The sequence below is a fragment of the Lytechinus variegatus genome, chromosome 2 (genome assembly GCF_018143015.1).
Source record: "Lytechinus variegatus isolate NC3 chromosome 2, Lvar_3.0, whole genome shotgun sequence".
Lineage (NCBI taxonomy): Eukaryota > Metazoa > Echinodermata > Echinoidea > Temnopleuroida > Toxopneustidae > Lytechinus > Lytechinus variegatus.
In genome coordinates this window covers 25,214,098-25,232,022 of record NC_054741.1, presented here as the reverse complement: position 1 = coordinate 25,232,022, position 17,925 = coordinate 25,214,098, and the positions used below count along the sequence as shown (strand labels likewise).

Here is a 17,925-nt window from a genome sequence, read left to right as displayed (position 1 = left end):
ACGGAGAAACCCCCTCCCCAAAACTGGATAATCCGCAGATAAACGTCAAATTTGAAAGACTCACGAGCACCAGTGCCAGTTACAATGACGTTGAAATCACAGTAGGCAACGTTTGCCTGGTTGTCGATGAAAGCATATCTCACTGGAGTTGTTCCAACCCCAAAGAGGTCTCCAGATGCATGAGTGGACGAAACTTCCAGTACTTGGCCGGCTTTAAAACCTGTGGGTGTCGTCCACGTGACGGGGACAGGAGCGCCATCTGGAGATTGCGCACTGATGTCACTTGGGCAAGAGGTAACAGCCGGAGGAGTCAAGTCTGTGCGAGCCTCAGCTGCGAAAAAGGAAATCAAAATTTAAGAGCATTAATATACAGTAGGTATGGGGATACAAAAGAGAAGAAACAGTGGTTACAATATATACAAAATTCATTATAATTCATGCAGAGGATATAGATATCATTATTCGGATTTGGGTGTGATAAAAAAAAATTTAAGGAGACAAATCTGAAAATGAAAACTCTGTGGAGTTAAAATTTGGGATAGAAAGCCAGCATTATCCGAGCAACATTCTTACAATTATAGTCATCACCATGAACCCTTTTTTATTATTATTATCACTTCTTTTACTACTATTTTCATAATCATTATAAACAATATTATTAGGACTAATATTATAATTATCTGCCTAAAAACTACCATAAGTGGAAATGATGTTAGAGAGAATCCTAGTAGAATTTTTTTTTTCCTGTCCACAATACGGAAGGTGACGTTGGTAAGGAGAATCCGATTTTGAACAATGAGAGAGGGAAAAAAGATTTTCTCTGACGTTTGATAAACATAAATCATTATTTTCATTATCATAAATTCATATTACTTAAAAAAAATTATCATCATTCATTCTGTAAGAACAAGAAAAACAAGTACAAATAGATCCAAAAGATTGGCTTGAATACCACAGAAAGGAAAAGATTCCCCCCACCCCAAACATATCCATAAAGTGAGTCACACCCCCCCCTCCCCTTAGGTTTATCCAACCATCTGGATTATTCATTACGAAAAAATTCTTCACATAATTCCTGCATGAGACTTCCGATAAGGTACCTACTTCCAACAAAAATGAAGAGCTCACAAGCAACCTCATTCCCAGCATTGTCACTGAACCTCCAAACGAATGGACCATTCAGGCCTTCTGGGAAAAAAGCATTTGTGAACGTGACTCCGGTGTCGAAATCTATTGGCATCCCATTGTCTGTGGCGGTGGGTAGGTCCCATGAGACGAGGGCAAATCCGGTTACAGTATTCAATTGACCGTACGCTGCATTGGTACAACTGGTCAATGAAGGCGGGATCCCGTCAACTACAGTTCCACCTGTAACAAAGAAATAACAAAGGTGGTTACCATTTTTACCTTAATTATCGTATTTCTTAGCCCTATCAATAATCATGATCGGAATCATCATTATCACCATTACAAAAAAGTTGGATTAGTCTGATAGAATTTCTTGTTAGCAGCCATTGGAGAAATGAAAATTGGCGCATGAATCTTGCTCAAATGGTAACCACAGCCCAAGATACTTTCCGTGTTTGGACTCTTGGCAAATGTTTTATTAATAATAGTCATTCGCACAGGTTCTCTTATCCGACAACCTTCCTTGATTTTAATCAGCTGGGAAGAACAGTTTTTATTGGAACAGTCAGATGAAACATACGTTGTATTTTGTTCAACAATCATTTGACAAGTCCTTTCATGAAACACTCGCTGGGCATACCTAGAGAATCAGTATTGTGCTAAAGTATGATTTCTGTTCCTTGACAAGAGTCTGAGTGACATCTACATGTACATGTAGCTTTGACCTTGAGTGGAAATCTGGCTCTGTATCTTTTCCCTTTCCAAACACACTGAGGAATTCGGGAGTCCACTGTGATATCCCACATGGCCCAAAAGCCATTAACAGAACTACCTGATATGGCATATGTGAGGGTACTGTAAGAATCATGTTTTCATGTGTTGCTGATATCATTGAAAGAAAGTACCCTTGGGCGTCTTTCACAAATATACTAAGTGTAAAAAAAAAAGAAAGTTGCACCCCAATTCCAAGATGCACTGCATGTGGTATTTAAGGGATCACCACATTTGCCAGATCATGTTCATCAAGGATGTGTTGAATATCATGTGTGTCATGATGATTAAGTGTGGCTTTTATTCAGCCTGAAACATGGCCCTTATGGATGACCTGATCTAAACAAGAACAGTGGTCAAGATATGGAAATAGAGGAGAATTTCACAAAATTTGTCTTGTCAGTGATATTCACTGACAAATTTGCTCCCGGCCAATCAGATGCAAGGATACGTAGAAGCTTATAACATCTGAAATTAAAAATTATTCTTCATGAAACGCTTTCATGATAAAGAAAAAAAAATGGGGTTACCTCCTCCGGAAGAAACGATGACATTGAAGGCACATTTGGACTGCAGGCCAGCTTGATCCGTGGCTGTGTAGATCACGGTTGTAGAACCCACTGGGAAAGAATTCCCAGGGTTGAATCCATTGGATATGACGTTGGCTGTGCCCTGATTATCGGAAGCAGTCGGTGGCGTCCAGGATGCCACAGCTGTGGGAGTTCCCGCAGCCACCTGGCGGGATATCGTCCCTGGGCAACCGGACAAAACTGGAGGTGTGGTATCGCCTTTGTGGGAAAATTGAAATAATGCACTTAATGGCTACAAGTGAGAAGACCATTAGACACTGTTATCATAATTATTTTAAAACTAATTTTCTTTTTTTTACTTTTGTCAATATGTGTCCATTCAATCTATGCAATTGAAATTCAAGACAAAATTAGGCATGATAACAGATATCATAAGATCTACAATCAATATTGCATGAATTGACTTTTCATGAGTCATAATATCAAGTCAAACACTTTTGGGACCATTTGATCTAAAGAAATGTCTTCATTTAATTTCTCCCAAGACAACTGGATTTTGTCTTGCGCAGAAGGATTCAAGCTATATTTCCTCAGTCATCAACTAGCTACCAAATGTCATTTCTAAGTTGATGTTTATGTCAAAGAATACATCGGTTTGGTATTTATATAATTAATAATCATGTAAATACAGCTATTCCCCCCCAAAAATGAGGTTAACAAAATGACATTAGGACTATGGACAAATCTGGCTTAAACCTTTGTTGGGGATCAACCTTAGGCTTGTCGCAAAGCTTCATTAAAGCATGTTTTATTGATTTTCATTCTCTAACATTTGATCAGCACTCCGATGTTCATATCAGAGAAAAAAATTGAATTCTGGAAAAATGAACAACAGTGAGTCTAAATTTTAGTAAAGACAGAATTTGGGACTCTGGTCGGCCCCAAAGAAATTCAGTCAGAAGCTGGCATGTATGTGATCAAGATTGGAGTATCAGGATGGCTACAAGAATTACACTACCAGGAGTTCAATTAATAATAACAATAATAGGCATTTATATAGAGCCATCTATCTAGAAAAAATCTATTCCGAGGTGGATTATTTATTGTTATTACCCCAGCTTAAGCTCGAGCTGCCTTTCAGCGCTCGTGCATTGAAGGAATTAATCCTGCCGGGTACCCATTCACCTCACCTGGGTCGAGTTCAGCACAATGTGGATAAATTTCTTGCTGAGGGAAAACTCGCCATGGCTAGGATTCGAACCCACAACCCTCTGTCTGAAAGGCGAGAATCAGAACCACTAGACCACGACGCGCCCACAATTCCAAAAGTAATATGAAAATTGGACAGCATGCAGCCAGTCAAAAATCAATGATCCCATGATAGTTTCACTAATGGCAAAGATACCACAATAATATTATGAAATGGGTCTATGATCATGCCCATAAACCATTAAATTTGATGTGTGTATTAGAAACTATATAAAGCAGCCAACTGTCGATGAAGACATTACTTTATTCCCATGCATTATTTAGTGCATATTCAATTGTCACAATTATTAGAAGAAAATAACTACATTAGTCCGGTTTGCAGTTAGCCCATGATCACCTCCTACATGTATATCCACTGATACTTTTAAGCATGGATAATTCTTTTTATGCACTTGGATCAGGCAATCATAAATTAAGAAGCTACAATGCAGGTGTCCCAAGAATTACTTTAGTCTCATCTTGAAAAGCAAATACCTTCAACTGACTTTGCTAAATGCATCCTAGGTGAACAACATAATTTACATGTATGCACCAAAAAGTGCCTATGAAGACAAGCTATTCAATTCATCTTCTTTTTATAATTGATAAGACTCAATCATTGGAAACCAGAATGCATAAATTGAGTATTGATATGTCAAGAAATCCTCTTTAGAGTTTTGTGACAGTGGGTTTTAGATTCAGACTCAGATTCTATCTCCGAACTGGCAAATTACCTGTTGGGGTTTGGCTTGTCACGATCACTACAAAACTGCAGGTAGCAGTGTTTCCAGAGCTGTCTCTTGCAGTATAGGTAACAACGGTCTGACCTAAAGAGAACTGTGAACCAGGAGTCCTATCTGGGATCAGAGATGGTGTGCCTGCATTATCAGTTGCTGTTGGTGCTGTCCAGAATACAGAGACTGTATTCTGGCCAGCCGGAAGGAAAGCGGTCTGAGTGCCGGGACATCCTGATATGACAGGGTTTTGATTGTCTCCAGAACCTGCAAGAACAGTTGAAAAATAAAAATTACATGGATTCTCAGATGCACACTGTCAATATTGATTAAAACGGCCCATTTGCCAGATCTGTTACCCCAAAGTACACTAAGAAGACTTTCTCTTCACTGAGCTAACATGAATAGTTGATTTGCCTTTTAATGAGGTGATAGTGAGACTATGACATTTTCCTTTAACATGATTATTTCTGTTATGATTTGCATTGTGAACTCTGTGTGAACTAAGATCATTACATGGCCAATATATATAAGCTGGTAAATAATGATTTTCAAGATATTGAGTGAATAGGAAAGTTTTTTAATGTATGCCTCAATATCCACATACACATGTAAGTGCTTGAGACACATAAATCATACAGTAATGATTCTGATGACATTAATACAACATATCATTTAAAAATGAGAATGATTACAAAAGTATAATTATTCAAGCTACTATCAGTACAACTGATACATAAGGAGATGGTAAACGAAAGTTACCTGAGCTTGTCACGATCACTACAAAACTGCAGGTAGCAGTGTTTCCAGAGCTGTCTCTTGCAGTATAGGTAACAACGGTCTGACCTAAAGAGAACTGTGAACCAGGAGTCCTATCTGGGATCAGAGATGGCGTGCCTGCATTATCAGTTGCTGTTGGTGCTGTCCAGAATACAGAGACTGTATTCTGGCCAGCCGGAAGGAAAGCGGTCTGAGTGCCGGGACATCCTGATATGACGGGGTTTTGATTGTCTCCAGAACCTGTACAATTTGAACAATAATAGTTAAGAACAAAATGATAAAAAACAGTATTCAACCAGATATAACAGGGTTGTGATTGCCTTGAGAACCTGTGCAATTATTAGAATAAGAATAACAGAATTGAAAACAGTATTTCAATACTGAGGATACCATTCAAATTCTACAGGTCAGTTTTTCAGCAATTATAGCGATTACACACACTCTGTTGATGTTAAGTGCCATCAAGTTGTTCTCAAATCCTGATGACGCCACAGACAAACATTTTTCAATGATTTCTATCTTGTGAAAGCATGCTCAGTTCTCTCCAAGATCTTTCAGTTGTTTTTCTTCAGTAATTTCTTCAAGAAATCTTCCTCTGTTTATCTCCTCCTCCTTTGCCTTGTACATTGCCAAACATGATGTCCTGCTCCACACCTTTTGATCAGACACAATGTCAAACACACTAGGGTTGGCCGAAATAATGTCTGATCCCACACAGCCACATACATGTATGTGAGAAAATAACCCTCCTTTCAGGTGCATGGTGTGTTTTGATAGGATTATGACGGGTATGATATTCTAAAACTCTCTCTTTCATAGTGTTTATTACTGGCCCTTTCATAGAGGTCATGTACTGCTTTCAAACAGGTAATAGAATATTAAAGAGTATTTGTTTTCATGTATACACCTAAAGGGCTCTATAAAATACAAGCCACCTTTTTTGATCCCTAGACTCATGAAATCATATGCTCCTTGTGCCAAGCCTATATGAAATGTGCCATTCAATAGACACCACCTTGAAAGAGTTCTCCAATATTTTTTCCCTCCTGTACCAATCTCACAAAAATTACGGCATATGATTCTTGATCAAGTTTATTTGTCATATTCTCTTCTCTTTGTATCAATGCTTTCTCATTTTGCTACATCATGTGGATAAAAAAACAACAACCTTGATACGTGCTGGCTACAAACATCAAACATGTTGTGCTTATCAAACAATGGCTCTAAATGCTGTTGACTTATAAAAGGTAAATAAAATATTCAAACATCCCACATGTGCAAAATATTTAATTTGGTAAGAAGTTTATTTTTCAAGCAAGTGCATCAATGTGTGAATGCTATTTCCATGACAAGTTTGATCGTATCATTACCTGTCTGCTGCACAATGATGTTGAAGGTGCATGCATCCTGTAATCCTGCACCGTCCGTTGCCGTGTACATGACAGACGTGACTCCCAGGGGGAAAGTGCCTCCTGGGTTGGCGGTAGAGACCAGATTGGCCGTTCCCTGATTATCGGATGCAGTTGGTGCAGTCCAGGAAGCCTGGGTAGCAGTAGCGCCCAGAGGAGCCTGCACCACCACATTCGATGGACACCCAAAGATTTGTGGCGGTGTGCTGTCAACGCCTTAAAAATCAAAATGAGAATGCTTAATAGATTTTTGATTGGGGTATTCATCTTTATTTCATATTTTCATCTCCTATCAGTACTTATTCAAACAAATATTTTTAGTACCGAAATAGCAACGTTCAAGTACAAGTTTAAATTATTTTCTTGACACTTCTTTCATCTACAAAATAATAAAAATACATGTCAACTATGATAGAAATTTAGATGTAAACATTGAAATCATTATAAATTTTAAAAAGAAGAAATGGGCTATAGAAGATTAGGAAGAATCTTATTCCAGGAGTTCATCCCTCTTGAACAACAATAATTGTCTTTATACTGTGCAAGGAGAAAGCATAAAAAGAAGAAAATATGTGGAAGGCAAGGCCCTTTATTGCACCTAAGATTTAAGTCCATGCATTTGATACTTTGATACATTCATAGCAATTTACATTGAACTTGTGTTTTCTTGTTGAACTAAAGTGACATGAAGTTTTGTTTTTATTAAATAATGGTCAAACATCTCTCTTTTTCACAAGTGCGCAAAGTTCTTCCTACACTATGAATATACAGCGAACTCTTTTGAATAACTGCAGATAATTATAAAAGGGACACTCACTTCCGCCCTGACCAGTTACGATCACATTGAAGTTGCAATTTGCAAAGTTGCCTTGTTGATCAATGAAGATATAGCGTACAGGAGTGGAACCAACACCAAATCCGTCACCAGGATCATGGCTTGACCAGATTCTCAGATCTTGAGGTGAAGTGCCTATGTCAGTGGCAGTTGGCACTTGCCATGATGCAGTTGCAGTGGGGTTTGAGCCAGCATTAACAGTAACATCGCTTGGACAGGAAGTAATGGTTGGGCTGCTTGTATCAGAGCCATCTATACACACATATATATATACATATTCATATAATAAATCAACAATTATGAGAATAGCTTCAACTTTAACTCTAACAATCAATCCATTGCCTTCTCGGACTGGAAGAGTCAGGCATCAGTGATTATCACTTTGCTTATTTGACTATAGAAATTATAAGATGAAAATAATAATCACATGTGTAACATCATTGTAATCCATATATTACACATTTGTGCTAAAAAGTTAGTGAAAACCACAACAAAATGCACTCTTTCATGCTAAATGCTGAATATCGACAACAACACTGCAATGTTCAGAGAGCCCAGAGAAACAAATTTTATTGAAATATCTTATCACCTGACTTTACATTCAAATATCTAAAACATGGCAGAACACTTTAGATATGTTCATTTTCTGGTAGGGTTGACGAACTTTTAAGCACCGCCGTATATCACGTCCTTGATCATATCTCTATTCCACCTAACAAAACGAATTGGAACTTGAATGTAGTCTGCAATGACAATAATCCAAAATGAATGCCACGATAACATGTGTATTCTAAAATCCTGCATGCACACCATCCACATTCCTAAACATGATCCACGTTCTTTTGTAGAAAACAAAATCTTACATATCGTACATAACCCTACACAGAGCCCACCATCCTTCTTCTGACTCGCAATACCAAACTGCCAATTCCACATTTCTATTTAGTTCTGCTTATGATATGAATTTTGTTAATGTAAAAACTTTTATCTTTTGATATTTTTATGGACAATAAAGTTCCTCAATTGAGGATAAATAGAAGAAAAAAAAATTAGTTCTGCTTATATTTCATTCATCTCACCAGAAATAGAGATGAAGATTGGACACACTGCAGAATTCCCTGCTATATCTGTGAAAACATAATTAAACGGCCCGTAATTTCCAGGTGGAATGAATATGGATGAAAATGGAGGAGTGCTGGATGGGGGTATCTCTACTCCGTTGTCGGTGGCAGTTGGCACATTCCAGCTAACTGGAACAACATCGCCATTTGAAATGGCCGACACCGACTCATCACAGCCGCTGATGACAGGTGGAATGTTGTCCTGTGTAGTGCCACCGCCTACATGGATACAGAAAGGAACAAAATATGTTAATAGAGTTATTCAAACAAATGCAATATACAGATAGCTAATAGGCATGAGTGCAATAGTAAGAGATTTCGCAATGCGAAATGAATTACCATTGCACAAATAAGAATATTTGCTATTAGTGTTCTACAACATCCCAAAAATATGAAAAATTATGTATTTTCCTACATTATTAAATGAGAATGAGGAAAGAATTATTGAAAGAAAAAGGAAAATCCCTCTGTGCTTTAAGCACTCATATCTGCAGCAGCCCATCCGGCCCAACTGGTATTTCATCTGCATTTGTTTGCTTGTGTAAAATTAGTCCCTTCTCAGGTCAGGATAATTCACTACATCCAGCTTGTTTAGGTCTATTGCGATTTATGTATATACGCTAAGATGAAATGAGTATCCCATACCTGGCACGGTGACAATGATATTGAAGACACAGGTCTCTTCCAAGCCAGCTCCATCTCGAGCCGTGTAGGTCACGGGTGTACTGCCTAGGCTGAAGACACCGCCAGGCCCTGGTCCAGCGGTCTGGATGACCGTTGGTGCTCCAGCATTGTCCGTTGCTGTGGGTGTTGTCCATACGGCGGTGGTTGAAGTCTGACCTTGGCTTACAGTAATGGTTTGAGATGATGGGCAGGTCACAAAGACGGGTGATGTAGTGTCCCCTTCATTAAGCAAGAAATAGTTGTTTGTGATACAAGTAAATTTGTGTTACTGTATTTCGTATACTCTTACACAGCATTGGTCTTATATGAAGAATATGATTTAATTTTGAGAGATATATATCACTTATTTGAATGGAATGCTGCATCTCAAAGCATAAAAGAAATCAGATTGGTTTGCCAACCCAATAATCTACCACTTTTCTTTGACTTGAATCTCATATTGTTATAATGTAAGTTGATCCAATAGAACTGATTTTTATTACGTTATACCACTTCTTTGTCTTCGGTATCTCAATAGTGTATTAATATAGAGACAGAAATCATGATTGAAAGATATTGACTTACTCATTGACCTCTTCTGCAATGATTCTCATTAAAATTAGAATTCAAACTTTTGGTTTCAATGTAAAATCTCATATTTCTTTCCCTGATGAACAAACTGTTTGACAGAAAGATTAATTTCCAGGGAGGGATTGGTTCTGAACTATGTATGACAAGGCAAACCTCCAGGGTCCCATTTTAGAAAAGACTTTTTATAATAACAAATGCATAATTGCTATAACAAATTTATTATCAGCCAACCAGATTGAAGGATTTCAGTAGCTTTTAACTATTACTGCAAATACAGTTGTGCTCAAAAGTTAATCGTGAACCCCACCACAAAATGCATTCCCTCATGGTGAGTGTTGAATGTAGATAACAACGCTGCAATGTTCAGAGAGCCCAGAGCAACAAACTTTATTGAATGTAATATTTTATCACCTGACCTTCCAAATAAATATCCAAAACATGGCAGAGCTTGAACACTTTAGACCACACTTCACGGGTCGTGTGGTCCAGTGGTTAGAGCATTGGACTCATAATCGCAAGGTTGTGAGTTCGAATCCCAACTCTGCCATTGTCTCCACTTTGATAAAAAGGACGAGAGTGATATCTGTCGTCTATAACGTCAGCCACTATGACTGATTAACCTAGACGTAAAATGTTTCATAGGTAATTGGTTATATACCAGCTTGGCGTTTACCAGCAAAAATGCTGTCCTGCTGAGTTCCTACGGGAGTTACCGCAAACAGAAACAGATTTTCTGGTGGGATTCACTAACTTTTGAGCACAACTGTATTTGCAGTAATAGTTAAAAGCTACTGAAATCCTTCAATCTGGTTGGCTGATAATAAATTTGTATGTTACTATCACAAGTTTTATGAGACGGGCCCCGTGTGAATTAGAAGAGGATGAATACCTGTTGTTGTTGTACCACTGACAACGACATTGAAAGAGCAGAAAGCCTCAAGCCCACTAGAATCTCTTGCTGTGTACGTTACGGTGCGAGAACCCAAGGGAAACAAGTCACCAGGGTTGAAGTTGGAGAACAGCAATGGAGTCCCGCGGTTGTCTGTAGCTGTTGGCTCTATCCAAGATACTGCCACAGATGGGGATCCTGCAGGCAGCGTAGCGAACTGATCTGTGGGACAGTTCGTGATTACTGGTGGTACTGTGTCTCCTGTGTGGATGAAAGTAGTCATGGTTTTGAAGTCCATTTTACTAAATCAATCCATTTTTTATTTATAAATTTTTATATTTTCAATTTTGTTGTATTTTTCATTTTATTGAACCATTTTTAGTTGGTCATTTGTTTATTCATTCATTTATTTAATCTTATTTAACTATCATTCGTTTAATTAATATCATTTATTCATTTTCATTTCTTAAAATCATTTTCACTTTATATTCTATTTGTTTCGATTCATCTTATTTGTATTTATTTACATGTATTTATTTATTAATTAATTTATTTATTTATTTATTATCTTTTATCATTATTATTATTGTATTCTATTTCATTCATTTATTTATTTTCATTCAGTGTACCAAAGTATTTATATATAGAATAGTGTTTATATAGAATAGCTGTGGTACAAATTTCACTAATTATCCATGGATCCTCTAATTATTCATCGATCTTTTAAACTCCAGGATACCTTCATCCATGCATTTTATGGATTCCTCTATCGGTACAAGATTGAAAGTAAATAAGCATATGAAATCAGACTTGGAATCATACTGCCTCCTGCAACCACCTACAGCCTTGGGCTGAGGCATAAGGACTTAAAGAAACACAGTAAAACCCCCAAAAAAGTACTTTTCACCCCTACTAAAGTAAATAATATGATCATTCCCAGCATTGATTTGGTTTCATTTTAGCTTTCATTAAAACAAAATTATATACTCTGCAAGGATATATTGATACTACTGGTAATTAAAATTGAGTAAAAAGTGCAAGACCTTAGATTATTCCGCACAGTCATGATGTAGGGTGTATTTGTGCAATACGTCTTCGTTCTGTTTTTTGTGAACATCACTTCCTCAATGATAATGCATTTTTATAAGTACAATGATAAATATACTAATGGTTCTGGACGGGTGCAATTATAATATAAACCAAGGTCTACCAAGATGTTCACTAAATACCACAATTAGAACTCAATACAAAATGTCTTGAAATAATGGTTGCAAAAGTTTCCTTCATCGTTAAACCATGGGAAATATCCCAGTCAACACGAGAAGCAAGTGCGAACAAATTGTTTTAACCTTTACATTGTAAATTTAAACTTTAAGCACTCCATAATTTTAGCATAGACTTAGGCTATAGGTTATTAAGTAAAACAGAGTTCACAATACGGACCAAGGGGTTTTGCTACCCAGGGAGTGTTACTAGAATTAACAGGACTATATGTCAGTCTATACATGTAGCTGTAGCATATATTTTAATACTGTTTCGTATACTTGTGTAATAGACTTTAAATTAAATCACATTGAAATGATATCACCTGGGCCTTTTTCTATCAATCAAGTGATTGATTGATGACTAATGTTAAAAGCTACCAAAATCCATGCATCTGATTGGATAAGCAAATTTGCCATTCAAAATCATTGACAAGATGCTCTAAGACACACACCCCTGGATTAAATATTCCACACCTGGGAAGGCCAACGATTGTACATAACAAAAGATACTGAAACTTGTATGAAAGCAAGATAAGATCATTATCAGGCTCATTATGACTTTTCTCCAATTTCAATTCTTAATTTGTGAGATATCATCTACCATGATTTGTTTTGATGATAGCTCTCATCCTGGAAATCTGAGATCCTGTTTTGCATTTCGTTAAGGTTTCAAGAAAATGAAAATTGAAATAAACCACAGGAAAACGGTAATAAAAATTACACTTCCTCCTTCAACCACTTTAAGGGTAAATACATGAGTGATAGCAAATTAAAATGAAACTGATTCCAAATAGTCTAATATTGCACAACATAAACAAATTTTTCCATTTCAAAGATAACCATTGATTTCTTATAAATTTTCATAATATATCTAAAGATCGCAAAAAAACTGTTTTGTTTTCTATGCCTAGTCGAACCCTGTCTGGTAAACATGTGTGCTTCATAGATATTCAATACAATGCCTCCATCATTATCATGATTATTATCAGGTAATAACATTAATAATTATTATAAGTATTATTCTTAGTCATTATCATCATGCTGATGACACACATGCATGCAGTTCCCCAAAAGGTGGTTCATGGAGCTTTGTATACTTTCATATGCATGAAACATTAGCACCAGTCTTATTTGTTCTACAATAAAGATACACATGCCCAGCTATGAACTGTCTTTGATATTTTAGCAATTAATTTTCTGAATAATTCTTTGTTTTTGTCACCTCCATTTAAAATCAATCATTCAAAATCAGTATATTTAGTCGCTTTTAATTCAGTTAGCGAAATCACTTGATCATTATTCTACCAAGATAGAGTGGAGCATTTTGGCCCAGTCGACTTACTCTCTAGACTTTAAAACAGAGGGTCATGGTTTCAAAATCCAGCCATGAGGTCATTTTCTTCAACAAGTAAATAATCCACACCATTGTGCAGTCAACCCATGTGGGTAAATGGATACCAGGTGGGTGTTTCATAAAGCTGTTCATAAGATACGAATGACTTTACGCACGACTGGTGATCCTTTCTTGTGCTATGCGACTTCCCTATGTGATTGAGTTATAACCTAAGAACAGGTTCCAGTCGTGCGTAAAGTTGCTCGTAACTTTACGAACGGCTTTATGAAACACCCACCTGGTAGGAATTTATTCCTTTCAACTGCTTGTTCAGGGTAATAACATCCAAAGTCCTTTTGGATCAAAGTGCATCAAGACATCAGATAATAAAGTAATACACAAGAACAGAATATAATCATTATTAGAAAAAAAATTCATAGATAAAAAAAACTATGTTACCAAGACATTCCTATATGTGTGAATGCCAGCATTTGTTCTTTAAAAGTACAAGATAAAATTGTTTTTTATTTTTATTTTTGTATTTGTATTAATTTGGGTTTATTTATAGCTTCTTGTACTTTCCCATGTTGTATGACAATAACATACTAGTATAATGTTTTAACTGATTACTTTGAAATCATGAGGAAGTTCTTCAAAAAATGAAATAATGTGCATGGCATAGTAATGAAACTAATGTAACATAGTTTTTGTAAACTGGGAAGACACACCTCCAAGGAATAGAGACTCCGCCCATTTCATTTCCATGCTATCTTTTAGATATTTTGAGAGTTTCTTCCTGACACTTACTAGATTACAGAACTTCAATGGGATGCAAACGTGAAAGTCACAAAAAATCATTATCAACTGCTTTATTTGTGAAATTGGTGGTGTTGTGCTTCAAGGCATGTTTAAAGTTCAAATATAAATATTGATATTGAAGATCTGTTATGAGTACCATGCAGTGGAGAGGAATTATGACATGGTGTTGAAAGGCTGTTTTTGAATACTAAATCTTCATAAGTGAAATTTGGTGAATAAAAAAACAAACAGCTACGAACATGGCAAATTGTGCCCCGTGCTTTATCTCAGTGCTGGCAGCAGTGGAGTTTTTCCTTATGCATATTCTCCCTTTAACAAACAATGCACCTGCAGAGGATTATCGTTGGAACCCTAGAAACTGCAGCTTCATCAACTCAAGTCATGGACTATCGGTCAACTGCAAGAACAAAGGGCTTTCAGATGTCCCACCACACTTGCCTAAGGAGGCCACACTCCTGGACCTATCTAAAAACAACTTGACAATCCTGCATAATAGTTCATTTGAGGATGTCCCAAATCTTGTTTCTCTGATTGCTTCTGAAAACCCCATTTCATTTATTGAAACCAAGACTATGTGGCCACTGACAAAACTGAGATCCCTCCTGTTGATTTCTTGTCATCTCCAGACAATGTCACCACTGCTCTTCATAAAGAACAATCTGCTTACAAGACTTCAGTTGAGACGAAATCATCTGAATGTAATACCTTCCGAAACGCTCTCAGTCATTACAAGACTGTCGGCGATGGAGTTAAGTTATAATCGGATACGTGGTCTCAACTTTGATGGGTATCCAATACATCATAATCTAAAACGGATTAACCTTATGTTAAATAGCATTGAAGAAGTTCATCCGAGCGATTTCCTCCCTCTGCAAAATTCTTCCATCTCATTTTTGTCATTAGCCTCAAATAAGATTAAGAAGTTACACAGGTATGCATTTCATCACCTGCATTCAATTAAGAGTCTACATCTAGAGGGCAATCAGCTGAATTCTTTTGATATTCAGCCTTTTCTAGGTATGACATCGATTGGAGAATTATCCGTCTATGGTTGTGAAATCTATCAGCTTCTTCCGCTTGGCAATGCATCATATCAAAACGAGAGTATTCCATCAGTATCTATTCTTCAAATGAGAGGTAATATGATAAAGAATGTACCCACTGGTTCATTTTGGGGTTTTACAAGACTTCAAACCCTTGTTCTGAGGGAAAACAAAATAAGAACATTTGGTAATCAATCATTCTGTCTGCTTAGATCTCTTAGAGAACTGGACATTTCCAATAATGATATAGAATCGATACCAGCTCAAACATTTGCTTGCTTACCCAGACTAATGAAGTTGAATGTGTCACACAATTTTATAAGAACTCTTTCGCCACTGTCCTTCAATGGAATTCCAAGGATAACATTTATTGGACTGTCCCATAATACAATTGTAGATTTGAACAGTGATAAAACTGTTTGGACTCTTGAAACCCTCCTTAAACTTGATATATCAAACAACGATATACGTTCCATTTCTCAAAGTATATTTAAAGGGCTCACATATTTAACAGAATTAAATTTATCTTTCAATCCATGCTATTTTTATAGTGCCAAAGCATTCAAAGATCTTCCAAACTTGGAAAGATTACTACTGTTTAATCAGAAGAAGATCTATCTACAGACTACCTTCCAGCAACTTCATACAGTCCTTTACTTGGATATTTCAAATGCTCAAGTCAAAGCTTCACGATATTCAATAGAACAATTTGTCAATATGACTCACCTTCATGATCTACATATTAAGAGAGCACAGCTGACAAGCGGTGACCTCTATGATGACATCAGCAATCAGTCTCTATTTACTGGACTCTATTCATTGAAAAAATTGCACCTCAGGGAAAACTACTTACATAGCCTGGACAGCAGGGTGTTCAACAACCTTCCAAACCTGTTCTACCTTGATATGAAAAACTGTAGAATTCTTGAACTGAGGCCAACATTGTTCCATTCTCTGCCCTCTCTTGCTATTTTATACCTCAGTGGCAACAAATTGGTGAAGATTTCGGAAGACACATTCCATGGTCTCTTTTACTTGAGGGTGCTTTACATCCAAAATAACAGCCTCCATGGTCTGGAGACAACAACGTTTGCCCAGAATTCAAGACTTACTGACCTCTATCTTCCTGGAAATCAAATCAGTATCATTAAACCAGGAACAGTTTTGCCATCGAACAACTCTCTTCGGTTGGATGTATCCAGAAACCCATTCACTTGTGGATGTTCGTTGACATGGTTCAGGCAGTGGCTCGACACAGCTGACATTGATTTTAGGCATCCAAACCAAACAGTGTGCTCCAGTACTTCATTGAAGGAACTGAACAATAAACCCATTCTTTCATTCCAGCCTAAAGATCACTGCGGAGTGAACATTGTTCTCATTGCAGTTCTTTCCTTCTCAGGTCTCCTGGTTGTTATGCTGGCCATGCTTGCATACCATAAACGATGGTGGCTGAATCACAAACTCTTCCTCCTCAAACTTGCTGTCGTTGGCTACGAGGAAATGGAAGAGGAATTCAATGCTGACAACTACCATTATCATCTCAACCTAATGTTCCAGGAAACAGAACAGGAATGGGTCAATCAGATCATGAAACCTGTCCTGGAGGAGAGGTTGCCACATCTGCAGAACATCATCTTTGGAGATGAGGATCTTCACCTGGGTATGTACTACGTCAATGCACTCTATGATGCCATCGACAACAGCTTCAAGACAGTCTTGTTGATCAGCAACCAGTCTGTGAAAGATGCCTGGACAATGACCAAGCTCCGCATGGCTCTGGAGCACGTCAATGACACGGCATTTGACAAAGTCATCCTGATCTTTATAGAGGAGATAGAGGATGAGAACATGCCATACCTCGTCAGGTTGTTCCTGAGTAGGAACAAACCTTACATGTTGTGGACGGATGATGCAGATGGGCAGGAACTATTCTGGGCCCAATTTGAAAGAAGCATGAGTACAAACAGGGCTATAAACAATGCTATTCCACTGTAAAAGAATATGATATTGACTGACACTGACGAGAACATTATGTATGTTGCCATAACAAGATCATAATTTCCTGTTCTGTTATTTCTTTGAGGGCAACATTTTTTTATATTACCTGAATGTAGAATTGGCCAATACTATTATCACCTACAGATATTAAAAGTATGTACAACTTGTTTGTCCATCTGAATTTCATTTATAATTAATAGTATGAAGAAGCCAATTTAATAGATGAAATGCTTTAGATGGAGAAAGGACCTCCGATCTCTCTTCCAGATTTTGGAAAGAATCTGTGGCAAAGTTACGGTTACATCACAGGAGGCAGGAGGCAATTTTGAATGGTCATTATGAATTAATATCTTGAAACGTGGAACTTCAGACCCTTTAAATAGGCAAGGACATTATTAGCTGATATGGAATTCATTATATTCATAAGAATATTTTCATTTGTTACTCAAAATGTGTGTGAAGGCCTGCTGGTCATGGCATCACATTTCACTGGATTATAATTTGGTAATTTGTTACAGATGCCTTGATTTTTATGAATATCTTGAGAGTGCACAACTCTTTTTTCGTACCCTGTCAGAGAAAATAAGTTTGTTTAATCTAGTTTGATATACGGAAATCATGTTATAAGTGAAAATGCACAAGCAATTTTTGGTGTACAAAGTATTGCCTATTTGGAATTTTCATAAGCCAAGGAATGTTGACCTAATCTTTAAGTTGTTGAAAGGGAAAACCGAGAAAGGATAAAATGGAAATTGTTGAGATGAT

The 17,925-nt window shown here is 37.1% G+C and overlaps 2 protein-coding genes across 2 annotated transcripts in view; one reads left to right on the top strand and one right to left on the bottom strand.

Annotated features, from left to right (window-relative positions):
- Positions 1-17,925, bottom strand: part of LOC121409703 (mucin-17-like) — a 172,253-nt gene that overhangs the window by 13,845 nt on the left and 140,483 nt on the right. Inside the window, exons 57-66 of the mRNA XM_041601610.1 lie at positions 10,700-10,960; positions 9,202-9,459; positions 8,515-8,775; positions 7,418-7,687; positions 6,562-6,816; positions 5,174-5,431; positions 4,412-4,678; positions 2,430-2,687; positions 1,105-1,368; positions 65-331 (exon numbers count right to left, since the gene is read on the bottom strand). Of these exons, the coding sequence (XP_041457544.1) occupies positions 65-331; positions 1,105-1,368; positions 2,430-2,687; positions 4,412-4,678; positions 5,174-5,431; positions 6,562-6,816; positions 7,418-7,687; positions 8,515-8,775; positions 9,202-9,459; positions 10,700-10,960 (2,619 nt within the window). The remainder of the gene's footprint in view (positions 1-64; positions 332-1,104; positions 1,369-2,429; positions 2,688-4,411; positions 4,679-5,173; positions 5,432-6,561; positions 6,817-7,417; positions 7,688-8,514; positions 8,776-9,201; positions 9,460-10,699; positions 10,961-17,925) is intronic.
- LOC121407671 (insulin-like growth factor-binding protein complex acid labile subunit) lies at positions 13,883-17,399 on the top strand. The gene has a single exon (XM_041598854.1). The coding sequence runs from the start codon at positions 14,356-14,358 to the stop codon at positions 17,155-17,157; it is 2,802 nt and encodes a 933-aa protein (XP_041454788.1). The 5' UTR covers positions 13,883-14,355; the 3' UTR covers positions 17,158-17,399.

Bases quoted from the DNA above. Each gene is read 5' to 3' on its own strand.
- LOC121407671 (XM_041598854.1), top strand. From the start codon at position 14,356: ATGGCAAATTGTGCCCCGTGCTTTATCTCAGTGCTGGCAGCAGTGGAG.